The 13,559-nt window shown below is 39.7% G+C and overlaps 1 protein-coding gene and 1 long non-coding RNA gene across 2 annotated transcripts; one reads left to right on the forward strand and one right to left on the reverse strand.

The window, feature by feature from the left end:
* Window positions 1-1,124: 1,124 nt before the first annotated feature.
* On the forward strand, window positions 1,125-6,029 carry LOC145450110 (uncharacterized). Its single transcript, XR_013918424.1, has 2 exons — window positions 1,125-3,660; window positions 3,717-6,029. It is a non-coding gene; the product is annotated as an uncharacterized LOC145450110 (long non-coding RNA).
* A 2,745-nt stretch (window positions 6,030-8,774) lies between these two features.
* LOC145450108 (universal stress protein YxiE-like) lies at window positions 8,775-13,477 on the reverse strand. The gene is made up of 5 exons (XM_080328593.1): window positions 13,331-13,477; window positions 11,933-12,660; window positions 11,388-11,480; window positions 10,130-10,236; window positions 8,775-9,227 (listed from the first exon to the last, which is right to left on the reverse strand). Exons 2-5 carry the CDS (start codon window positions 12,009-12,011, stop codon window positions 9,024-9,026), a joined length of 483 nt encoding a protein of 160 aa, XP_080184719.1. The 5' UTR covers window positions 12,012-12,660; window positions 13,331-13,477; the 3' UTR covers window positions 8,775-9,023.
* Between the last annotated feature and the right edge of the window lie 82 nt (window positions 13,478-13,559).

Genomic DNA, 13,559 nt, shown 5'->3' on the forward strand with positions numbered 1-13,559 from the left:
CTAATCTAATTTCTGGTTTCCCTGAAAATGCTGCAGAGCGGAATATTTTTGCAAAATGGGCCAAGCTTGATGTACAGAGATCTGTCGTTCTCGTGCTTATGAGAATAGCCAACTACTCTGATTCGATATGAATTGAACTTGATTTTTGTTGTATTTCTTCCCAGGATGTAATTCAATTTCCAAGTTTCTGTAAATTCACTAATTCTAACTCTACTCTAATTATAAAATGCGTAGCATTAATTCTAATGCTAATCTAATTTGGTAAAGCTGAAAATTTCCTCGTTTTCCAACTCCGCGCAGGAGTGCACGGCGCGCATTTTGCTAGTTACTTACTTTACTACAACTTTTGTCAGCTGCAGTGATGAGCATCGGAGCGGAGTCGGAGTGGATTCGGAGCGGAGTTTTGCCGATTTTATGACAGTCGGAGCGGAGTCGGAGTTTACTACAGATAGTTTTTCGGAGAATTTCGGAGTATTGTAAATTTTGTAATCGATATCTTTGTATAGCTCTGACCAGAATACACTCTTGATTATGATTACAAACCAAAACACAGACAGTTGACACCTTGTAAACTAGTAATATGACGGGTAAACATGCAAAAATGATTGCCAAGTGCATAAAAATCAGCCATCTGCACTGCAATTGGGGACTGGAGAGTAGACAATACTATGAGGCCAACCATATTATCACATGTACCATGTTGTACCATGTACCATGCTTGCCACTGTTTCGGATACTTAACGAGATTCACCGGAGTATCTCGGAGTCTAGGATTGAGCTCTTCGGAGTCGGAGGGAGTTTTCCTCAGACACTAAAGTTGTCGGAGGGATTCGGAGTCTCGAAAAGCACTATCCGCTCATCACTGGTCAGCTGCTATCAACACGTGACATATTATGTTGATAACTTTCTGCAGTCAAGCGTATATTATGATTGGAGCTTGAGACTATATAAAACTAACCTAAGGAGGTTAGTTATCTATATTGAGACAAATCAGATATATTACTTTTGGATGCAGAATCAATTTTATTACAAATTCCATCGCTTCAAAATACCTAGTGTTTACGTACCTCACAATAACAATCAATCCAGTAAAAATTTTGTATGCAGTGATTGATCAGGGCAATGATATATATACAATGATTGGAAACTCCAGTGAGCTCTGCGTTTGAGCGCGTCGCGAGTCATGCTTCACTACAGGAATGAAATCGATGTAAACAAACGGTTCGCCAGCAATCTTTCTTCAGGAACTGGCGTTAATGTAGTGAAAAGTTTTTTATCGAGACCTATTTTGCACGTGAAATGTGTGCATACTGTACAGGTTTTGGCCAATACCAGTAGCATGGCTTAATATTCAGACGAAACTGATGTACCAGTGTGCCTACGTGATGAACACTATGATCGGAGGTGGTCTCGCAGTATCAAATAAAGGTGGATACTTCATAGTACGAGCTAGAGTTGGGATCAGGTCACTATCTTCAAGTCATTGCAAATTTTTAATCAAGTCACGAAGTCATTTCTAATTTTTTCAAGTCAATTCAGGCAGGTTCTAAAACTGACTCTGAAGTCAGGCCTTCTGAAGTTGTGAAAGTAGGCAAAACCTACTTGAGGATATCGCAAAAAGCATCACGTTTTTGAAGTAATAATAGTCATTATTCCTTTGTTACGGAGATTCATCTTGTGATCCGAATGCTCATATATACAATTGAATAAAAATAAAAATATTTTTGTTTGATACATATCAGGAGTAATCGTCAGCAGCTTGTAGATACAGTATACAATTGACTAACAGATGTATACAAAGTAAAGTCTAACTCATTTCTTCATACTACTCGAGTACTTTTCAGACCGTTCATTTTCTGCTTCAACAAGTAGATTTCAACATCCAATTGACTAAGAAACGTCTGCAAAACCTGGTCTTAACCTACTTTTTCAAACTACGGTACAATTTACCATGATATGATGGTATATCTTATAAGTGTATGTGTGCGCAAGAGCGACCCACAATAGGTAGAAAGTTCCTGCCACTGTCCATGTCAGGTTTGATAGACTTGTGCACAGCCAATGATCTATAAATGATTGTTCACAGCATATACTTTGTATAGTCATTAAATTGTGATGTTGTCCATGTCCAGTCCAGTTTGTCAACTCTTACAGTCATAGTTGACTTGCAAGATGGTGACTTCGAAGAATGGGACGGGATAGAGACTATCCAACAATCCCCTTCACTCAACAAATCTCCATCTCCACATCACCATCTATGCCCTCAACGGTCGAGGTGATCATGGAAGAAGTTGATCGAATCCGAGCATCATAACAATGTGTCATCGCATGGGTATTACAGAAGCAGGATTTTGAACAGCTTAAATACCTCACCTCTTCATGGACTCCTAAATGCTCTGCTACTAGTCGTGTCTAAATTTCAATGAGGATACCAACACCATAATATCATTGAAAATTTTATACAGGGTATGGATATTTCATTTACTATAACACTTAAAAACTGCATAAACAACTTTTGTTATCATGTCAGACTTGTTGTCATCTAAATTCAGAATAACAAGAACCAAAATCCTAGTCAACGGAAAGCATTCAAGTCAAGTGAATATGTAGCAAAAAGGGATTTTCTTGTTTATGCAAATTACAATATCAGATATACCTATGTTTAAGCCAGGGCCGGCCAACCCGTGGCCCTGTGGCCCGCGAGAAGGTTTTGAGTGGCCCGCGAGGTAATTTCCGAAATTTCTAATATAATGGATTGCACAGATTTTAAGCTTGCAAGGCCAACCAAAATTTGATTAGTCTGGCCGCAATACTTGAGATGTGATGACTAGAATATCAGTTCCGACGCATTGACAGATCCATCAGTCATTCACATATTGGTATATCTTCGTACACTACAATAAAGCAGAATAATTTGCGATAGATTTATCAAAGGTAAAAATTTCTACAAGCTTAGCGCAATATGTTGCCACTCGATTTCTTGTTTTTGATATTGTTGCCCTTTTGTGAAAATGGAAGAACACCTAATGTATCAGCTTGAGTCTAACTATATTCGCGATTACGAGACAAAGTGTCGTTCAACATATGCGACCTTGCGTTTGCGCTCGCAGTAAGACCGTCGACGATGTAACCTAGGCAGGACATGATTGGCGCATGTTGGTCACAGCTTTCGATATCGATATGTCCATGCGCCGAATAGCCCAATCCTTGCAAACTTAGCCCAGCGATATACAGCAGGCCCGCAATACAGTCAAGTGACAATATTATTGATCTACGAACTTCAAAAAATTTTCGCGCTTAGCGCGGTTAGTGGCCTGCACAAAAGTTCGTCAATCAAATGTGGCCCTTAGGCCAAAAAGGTTGGCCAGCCCTGGTTCAAGCCATTCGATAAATGTACTGTCTGCATCTATTTTTGTTGTAATTTGTGAAACTGTGCTGTGCTATTATGAACAATCGAATAACTGTGCCTAGTAGTTGATAACGTCAATGTTTCTTGTCACGTAACAAAAATATATATTCTCAAATGTTATTTTTTCGAGCTTTCTTATCCTCTCTTAATGACAATAACAGGACAGCAGTTGGATGGTAGAGCAGCGATCTCACATGACGTTGAACATCGGAGGGCATTCAAGCATCAAGTACCATGGCATTTGAACACTAGTATGTTTCAAGCCTCTTTAGAAATCAATTATTCTTTGAAAATTACCATATCGCAGGTGCGGCCAGATTTCCTGATCAGGATAAAAATGATTCCAATAACGGATCAAGACTCAATCTCTTGGTGATAATGAGGTAGTCTGCTCGATGGTTGGCAAAAATGTCCGTATCAAATTTATCATTGTTGTTGTTTTCTTGTCTCTTTGATAAGCTTCCCTGCTCACGAATTTCGTTGCTGTTTCTGCGGCATAAGAATATCTCCAGTTTTGCAGTAGCGGCATATCTTTTTCCAGCTAGTACAAGTGAAGCAATATTATCTGGAATGTAATATGGCTTTAAATGGCAGTTGTAGCTGAACTTGGTTGTCATATTCACAAGGCACACGAAATTATCCACAGGTTGCATTGTAGTGTCCATCTCTTCACCTCTCGTACTCGAATAATATGTATTTTCTTTCAGCAAGACTATTTTTCTCTGCATCAATCGATCCAATGAGTATCAATCCAATCCGGCACCATTCGTCAAAGTATTATTCATTTTGACTACAATCTTTGTAAATATATCTCAATGTCTGAAGCAAAGTGGAACATGACATGGTTGCTTCTCATGGACGACCTGGCGTGCCGAAATCCCACAAGATAATGATTTGCACTTTTATTAAGATCCCTGAATCCTTTTCAATTTCCTCGCGGCTTTGGGTTGCTTTGCGGCTGTTTCAATACACGAACAATCTTTTCTTGAAAGTTAGAATGGACTATAATTTATAAAAAAATGTTAACGATCCTGTAAAAAATTTATGCATTAGACATTCACAGAATGGGAATTTGTTATGTCACAGTTTTGCCAGTCAACTACAATTGAAATCAAGTTATTTATTCAATCCGTCAAGTATTTTCCGTACTGCCGCATATGCAATATATATGAGCAATGTGCATATTCAAGAGAGATTTTGCATTGGATGATTGTGGAGTTACATTGCTGGAAAAATAACCTGGGTAGCAGCACATACAATGCAAGTTGATGCTCATGCTCAGGTCATAAAGCGTGATGCAAATGGCGAAAAGTTATGAAGGTTATACATAAAAAACCATAGACGTACACACTATACAATGACGAAGGTTACAAAATCATTTCCTAACCTTTCAATGAATAAGACACCATAGAATGTTGCTCGCAAATGCATAAATCATCTATTTTGTACAATCCTTCCAGCTATCAATCTTAACGAGTACTCCATGTTAATTTTCAAGGTTCACAGGCAATTCATGGGGAGCACCTCACAACGGGTAGTTCATATCAAAGAAGTGCCAAAACGTTTACCAGGTATATTTTGAATAAATGGGCATTGGTAGATGTTTTCGGACACCCCGGTGTGAAAGATTCAACTATTGAGAGAAGTACGACATATCACGCCAGGTCGATGTGAACAATACTAACTATGGAGTGATTATCCTAAATGTCATTCTAGTGCAGTGGTTCCCAACCTTTTTCGACTCATCGCCCCCTTTTCAAGCTCAACGCCGATCATCGCCCCCCAAATTTTGTGAACCGAAAAACCGGTATACAAACAGTAATCACCGGCGGGTTGACTAAAAAAAAAAAAGGTCAACTTTTCCGTTCCATGTCGAATTTTCCACTTTTGCAACTGAATTTTCGTGGGATGACTAAAAATAAAAAAAAGGTTATTTCTCTGACTTGACTCCAACATAGCCGTTTTAACTCGTCATTGCCCCCCTATCGCCCCCTTCGCTATTTTCGCCTCCCCCCCCCCATCGCCTCCTTTGTCCATTTTCGCCCACTTCGCCATTTTCACCCCCCCTAGACCGCCAAATCGCCCACGTTGGGAATCACTGTTCTAGTGCATTGTTTTGCCGATGGTATATTCTTTGGAACAATGCCGATTCTCATCATTGATGTGGATTCAACGGCCTGATCAAGTAAAAAGTTATATATGTTAGCATTTTAGCAATCAGTACAATGATAGTTTTCGGTTAGTTCCGATTTTATATTATGAAGGTACAATCGCTATATTGGTACAATAGTTGCCAGTTAACTCGGCCCTTGGTGAATTCGGCCTCACAATATTACAATATATACTATCTAAAACAACTTAGTTGCTCACACAATTATCGTAATCAACCCTTCTCTTTTAAAAAATCAGGTGACGTAAATGCTGCCAGAAAAATTTCAAATCCTCTTTCAACAATCCTTCCAGGTTCTGCACATCTATATTGACGCTCACCCACAGTATCTATAAATTCTTTAGGCTGTGTCGTACATGCATGGTTGCAACTGATGCTAAAATGCCTCGCAGCTAGTCTGTACTTTGATAAATGTGCATTGTTAAAAGTTGTATTACATCCTATTATGCAGCACTGCCTCACTATGCTCAAGAAACCAACAAAAACTAAACCGATTGGGGAAAATCAGTGAATTAGTATGCCAGCAAGGCCGATCGCAGCACCCCACCACAGTCGACATACGCAATCCCGTTTCTGTACTCAAGCATATCCCGCGACGGACTGATTTCGCCGGGAAACTATCTTATAGCGTTAAGGGGCGTGGCAGTTTCCAATCATTGTATATATATCATTGATCAGGGTGATCACTCAATCAGGTTTATTAATATTTTCATCGTTTCAAAACATCACAAGACTGCGATACAATGAAAAGATAGGAAGGTGTCGAAACAACTTGGAGTAGCCATTAAGATCAGACACCCACCTTAGCCTAGGCGAAGTAAAGAAGAGGCATGCACACTGAATGAAAAGTAATGCAGAGAATATAAGACGCAAGCGACAAAATGAGGTGGCATGTGGCGGAGGTCGAGGTCCGGTAATCCTGAAGACTGGCTAGTATTGATTTAGAAGAAATTGCTTGTATTTCGACTTAAATGCGGACATGCTTTACGACTGTCGGATAGCTGGCGAGATGCTGTTCCACAATTGGGGTCCGGCATACTTGATAGAGCAGAGATAAGAAAGACTTTCTTCCATCCAACCAACCAACCAACCACCAACCGACCAACCAACCAACCAACCAACATACATACAACACAAACTAACAGCAATTTCTCCTTCATTGCATAGCATTGTGGTCTGCGTGTCACTACAGTCTATAGCAGTGGTTCTCAACCTTCTTGTCTTCGCGGACCCCCTCAAGTTTTCGTATAGAATTAGCTCAATTAACGTGTAACCGTCAACTGTCTTGTGCAAATAGTAAATGTAGACTGGTGATAAACAGCCACAAAATGATTTTTCTTTGCAAGTAACAGCACACTACATGTAGAAATTAGGTAGACTTTTATCATTTTGTAGGGAATTTTCCAGCTGTATTTATTGTCTTGAAAATCCGCCTCTTCGATTTGATATGAATGAGTGCCGAAAATCCATTTCCACAAAATATATTGGTGGCGAATGTAGCCTAATATTAACGCGTAACGTTTCCGACGACATCTTTTGGTGTCCAGCATATAATCATTCATCGCGAGGCTTCAATTACTTCATTGAGACAGATTCGGGAATTTCTATGCCAAACGACTGTTTAGTAATTTGCTGAGACTGACAACTCCAAATCCGAAATGTTTGCCTGTTTGACCTTGCTATCTCCAACATTTCATTTTTCCACAAACCCCGACAAAACATCTCTAAACAGCAATTGTTTGCATCAGCAGGCTATTGGCAATTTGACAAGTTTGCACAGTCGAATATTCCATCTCAGACGACCAATGTTCCCTCTAATTCTTGACGAGTCTGCGCACACTCACCAACTCACTGCGCAGATACTTGGACAACAGTGCGTAACGACTAAAAAAAAGGTCATCACTTCGGATTTTTTGCGCGCAATTTACATTTTCTGTGCGCAGAGACCCTGCCAGCACTGCGAATTTGCGCAGATTAGAGGGGACATTGCTTAATGATTATATGTCCATTTTACACATTTTGACAAAATTAACTTTACGTGAAGTTTTCATCTTCTTTTAGCTATTATGGCCCCGATTAACCTTGATGCACTGAGACGGACATAATCATGGTCAAGATAACCGAACAAATTCAAAATATTTTGAAAAGTTTATTTTTTTCAAGTTTTAAAAACGAACGACCAAAATTTGAAAACTGGACATAAGTTAGGCCTACTTTGATACCACTGCGACGATATATATGCCTACGATGATTAACCAGGTAGGCTACGTTGAATTAATATTAAAAATCACATGGAAACGACAGCTGCAAGAATACAAAATTGCGAGCTACTTCTAGACTATGATCATTGCCGCATCATAAACATGAAGATAAGAGGTAGCCTAACCATAACCAATCAGAGTAGTAGATACTATTTATATCGATCATAAGAGCCATTCATGGGTATGATGCAGCTGTCGAATGTAACTTGGGGGGAGCATGGACCAAAGCCGGATTGGATATCCAGCCGGATTTTCTTATTTTTGGCCGGAGCCGGTTCCGAGCCGAATTAGTACTTTTTACTATGAATATGACATCCTTACCCTCTTCAACCCTCGAATCAGTAGATGAAGTGAAACGTTCATGGAAATAAACCACATGCTTAGTCCAAGTTCGCATAATTTCTCATAAGGGTTGGGTTAGACCTTTGAGTTTTTAATGTCCTGTTTGCATTGTTTCAAACAATATCCAATACCATCTTGTGGGTAGATAAGTATTATCGGTGTTTTTCGGACCGAATCACCATCATTTCTAGAATCCAGCCTAGGAGTCGGGACGGAGGTTAGAGCAGAGCTTTAAAAAGCAGGATCGGAGTAGGACCACAGAGTTTGCCGATTTGCTCCGCACTAATGTAAATGTTTACCTTACGTACATTTATGTCTACCCGAATTGCAACGGCTACTGTTAGAGCCTTAGCAGAAAGATCACAATCTGGTTTAGGATAAGAAACAGATACTCGACTGTAAGCTATATGCGTATTTTTAGGCTAGGCCTATATATCATTGGTTTTACCACAGTGCTGTCCAGCACTTCTACCGATTTCCACCAACCACCGGGGATCGATCCTGTAATTTTATAAGTTTTCACTCGTTTACATCTGCCTGTCGACCACGCAAGTGACAGCCACTTTTCGGTGACCAATACCTCAATACGCTCTTCAAAAGAAACTCGTGTATTATTCCGAAAACAAACGTCTAACAATCTTCTGCTCATAGTCAAAGTAACCATGACCATTCGACAGACTGTATTTCAAATAATATATAGGGCCTAGTTATGAAAACAAACTGTCATTGAATGGAAAAGAACAAGCATCTGTTCCATAGCAAATTAATCGTAGAACATATATAGGTCTGCCACTGAAGGAGCTGTCATGCCTGTAGCAATTTCTTTGTATAGCAGTAATCCTTATTCCGGAGGGCACACCAAGGCAGGAATATGACCATGATGTATGACGTACGAGCTGATTGATCCCATAATGGTTCTCTTTAAGGCTCCTAAGCCTCGCGAACCCACTACTATCAAGTTGGCATGGTGCTTTTTTGCTGCGTCAACGATCGCATGGCCGGCTCCATGGTTATCTTCGGTCACTAACAGAAATTTATGTTTGATCTGCAATGGAAACAAGAAGTTATATCTCATAAACGTCTGTAGACTACGCCGGGACTCCGGGAGTCTCAAACTATGATGTGCTCGCGGGCAAATTTCTTATAGCTTGGACACCGGCCCAACCCGCAGCATAAACAGCGATGTGGATTGTCCAATGTCGTGCTGAGAGGGCCGTATTTAACGGGATGAAAGTCAGTTTGATTAATCGCGCGCATTGTAAAAATATGCCCGTGAACTATATTGTAATAACAAGAGCGTACGGCGGCAACGAAATTTGCATTTATAAATTCGACTAAAAATCTTATTGTATTCTTGGGATGACCGCATAATATGCTGTCTTCGGTTACAGTACTCGTAAATCCCGTTAAAACACCTGACTGCTGATAATATAATTAAGGTGAATTCAGGGCATGCATATAATATAGAAAATGATAAATATACCGAGATAAAGAGATGATAAAACAATGATGCAGTTTTATCAGCTTTCGGACAGAGATCACAATGGAAAGTAGTTTCTGTGTTGCAATATCTTGTCTCGGCCCGCACAAACTTGGGTATACCTTGACTACACAATATATAATATTGTAGGGTTACCATATTTGGGAATCGGGTAAGGAGGACACTTGTTCAAACTTTTCAAACTTAGAATGCCGATGGTCGGTTGACCAAATAAAATGGTCGTCACTTTCGATCGAACCACAAATTTCCCGCTCGAGCGTCCCTCTTCGCTATTTAGCGTCATTTATGCCCATTTTCACTCGACTCTGTCCATTATCTTAGCTGAAAAAGCTGCAAAGGAGGACGACTTGCCAAAAAGGGGGACATTTAGGCGTTCTCGGAGGACATTTTCAAAAACCTGAAAAGGAGGACGTATGGTAACCCTAATTGGACATGTGAAAACGCACCTGTAAGTCGCGACATTTTGTATCGTATTTTTCCTCCAATTCTTTATTCTTTTTTCTCAAGCTTTCAACTCTATACCGTATGTCGTCCGGGGTCAAGGCCATTCCCTCTGCAATTAAAAAAAGAGATTCACTTGTTCAGGAGTGATATGAAGTCCGACGCCATAATTTGTGTGTAATCCGGCTATTCATATTTTACACTTTTACAATGACTTGATCGAATGTCCTCGTAAATCGAAACTTTTAGCTAATTAGTGAATTTTGGGAACAAACGGAAAGCGATCTTTTTACTTTCATTCCTCTCTTTAAATGCACATGTGTCAAGCTCAAGCACGCGAGAATAAACTGTACCAGTATGCAGAAAAATAAACAGAGTGTACACTGTACAGTGTACAATGTACATATACACTAACCTTATACTCTACAACACTAAGAAGATGACATGCGTGTTGCAGCTGAAATGTCAAAAACTCGATGGCAGTTTAGTCATTTAGTTCAGGAAAGATCACGACAGCCCTGTTATTAAATTTGCTTGCGTTGAAAAAGTTTCGGCATGACACTTTAGGTCACTTAAAACGATTGTATCCGCGACGAAAACCGCTTGGCGAAGGGCGGGAACTCCCGCTAAAAACCTATAGCCCTATATTCCCTTGCTGTGCAGATGTAGCGGGTTGGCCGTCAGCCTATCTTGTGTTTTTATTTTATATATTTCCCACCACTTTCTACAGCTTCTTTATTTTTATAATATGTGAATTGTTTTATTAAACTGTTGTTCTTTCGGTCATTCATTCTGTTGTTCTATCTTTCAACAACAACAACAATTTGACATAGTACAGCAGTTGAGTATCATAATATCACTATATAGTCAATAGTGCGTTGATTGAGTTTCAGGCAAAATTTAGGCAGGAGTCCGCAGAATTACGTGTTTGTCTATACAGGGGTCCGTGACAACAAAAACTGTCGGGAAACACTGATTTATTTATAGCCTATATCTCATCCTATTATCAAGCAATTGGCGAGTACAATGTGCAATGGGCATGTGCAATTTGTGCTAAGCATTCATAAAATCTCGTGCTCAATTGCTTTTTAACTTCGAAGCCGTAGGCCTGTAGGTGCGCATGGTTGTACTAGTACATACAATGTACCTTATACTTATAAAGGAAAGGCTGATAATGTCGGCAGGTCATATATAGTCTCTTTGGCAGGGCGGCGTGAGCGAACATCATACAAAAAGCGAGGCAGCAGAAAAGCACGATATTACCTGACAACAATGCATACGTTGGCACTTTAACTTGGTCCGATACATGGAAGAGGATTACTTCGTTGTCAGATTTATGGATGTGCTGAACGTAATCTAAACCATGAAATAAATTCATCCACAGTATCGACAGCACATCAAATAAGGATATCTTAAATCCCACATTGGCTATGCAATACTAGGGTTACCATATTTTGGAATCGGGAAAGTAGGACACTTTTTCGAAATTTTCAAACTTAGAATACCGGAGGAAAATCTTAGTAAATCTTTCCCACTTCGTGGTCGGTTGACTAATAAAAAAGTCAAATTTTTCGAAATAGCCGCCAGAGCGTTAGTTCAGTGCAGATTTACTGTAACTCAGTCGAATTTTGCCCTATATTAAACCAAAATTCTCAAAAAATAGGACAAAATCTCAAAAAAGAGGACATTTAGACGTCCTCTGGGGACAATTTTAAAAACCTGAAAAAGAAGGACAAATCCTCCTAAAAGAGTACGTATGGTAACCCTATGCATTACCGCAACGTTGCACACCGCCTATACTTACTTACAGTTGAAAGCACGCAGACAATTCTCGCTGTCGTCAACACCGATCAAAACACGGGTCACTTTTTTCGCTTCTTCCGTCATAACGCAAATGTTCCGTCAATCGACCTCAACTGTAACCAACTAATCGTGTTCCAGCAACGACAACTTGATATAAAGGTAGCAGCCAGTTAATTTTATTTGTTGAATCGCACCTGTCAATAGATAGTAGTACTACATACACGATGTAAAAGACAAGCGCGAACAAACATGCTCGTGCGATCGTTCTAAAATGCGAACGTGATCAGCGTCGTGTCAACTTTCTGTAGGCCAAGCTAATAGCTCTCTGAGTTTGTTTACCGGCGAGAACAACGAGCTCCGGTCAGTGACGAGTCGAACAATATGCAACGAGCAATCGATCACGTCTACTGAACCGCTGTTCACCGAGTTCCCCCTCCGCAAAAAGATACTAAATCAAAATATTGATATATTTTTACTGGGACATTGCGAAGGCATATCTTCTGAACATAGAAGATATGAATACGCTAGAAATTGCCAAGTTTATGTATCAGTTCCATTGCGGTCACTGTCCATCAAATTTCAACGACTACTTCACCTCGGAGTCAAAGGCGGACAAGTACGGCACACCCGCGTGTCAACGAAGAACAACTATACCGTATGATCAGGACGGAATACAAGAAAACGCATTGCTCTATCAAGTATGCCGGACCCCAATTGTGGAAAAACATGTCGCCTAGGGCTCTTCAAAAATGACTTTTTTCTCAAATCGTACTGGCTACTTGATAAAATTGTTAGGTTACCTAATTTAAGCCTACACACAAAATTTGGTTCAATTCCAGCCAGTAACCGCTTTGCTACAGGAGAAGAAAGTTTCTATTTACTATATAAAAATAAATAACAAAAAATTTGAAAATTTTCTGTTCACCCCATGAAAGTGTTAGGCTGTCTATAGAAACGATGCTCACCAAATTTGGTTCAATTCCGACCAGTGGAAGCGGAGTTATTGCCGTCGAAAAATTTGAATTTGAATAAAATAGTATTTACGGTGAGCACAACTATAATAAATAAACAAAGAATCGGTCACCGTATATACTATTTTATTCAAATCCAAATTTTTCGACGGCAATAACTCCGCTTCCACTGGTCGGTATTGAACCAAATTTGGTGAGCATCGTTTCTATAGACAGCCTAACACTTTCATGGGGTGAACAGAAAATTTTCAAATTTTTTGTTATTTATTTTTATATAATAAATAGAAACTTTCTTCTCCTGTAGCAAAGCGGTTACTGGCTGGAATTGAACCAAATTTTGTGTGTAGGCTTAAATTAGGTAACCTAACAATTTTATCAAGTAGCCAGTACGATTTGAGAAAAAAAGTCATTTTTGAAGAGCCCTAATGTCGCCAGTCATCCGACAGTCGTCAAGCATGTCCGCATTCAATTCGAAATACAAGCAATTTCTTGTAAATGATAGTCAGACTGCTGCTGCAGGGATTACCGGACCACGACCTAACATATCGATCTCGCCTTCTGCTACATGCCACCTCATTTTGTCACTTGCCTTTTATATTGTCTGCATTACTTTTCATTCAGTGTGCAGTGCATGCCTCTTCTTTACTTCGCCTAGGCCAGG

Source organism: Botryllus schlosseri, chromosome 11, assembly GCF_051294905.1.
Source record: "Botryllus schlosseri isolate E-star chromosome 11, Bs_hap1, whole genome shotgun sequence".
NCBI lineage: Eukaryota > Metazoa > Chordata > Ascidiacea > Stolidobranchia > Styelidae > Botryllus > Botryllus schlosseri.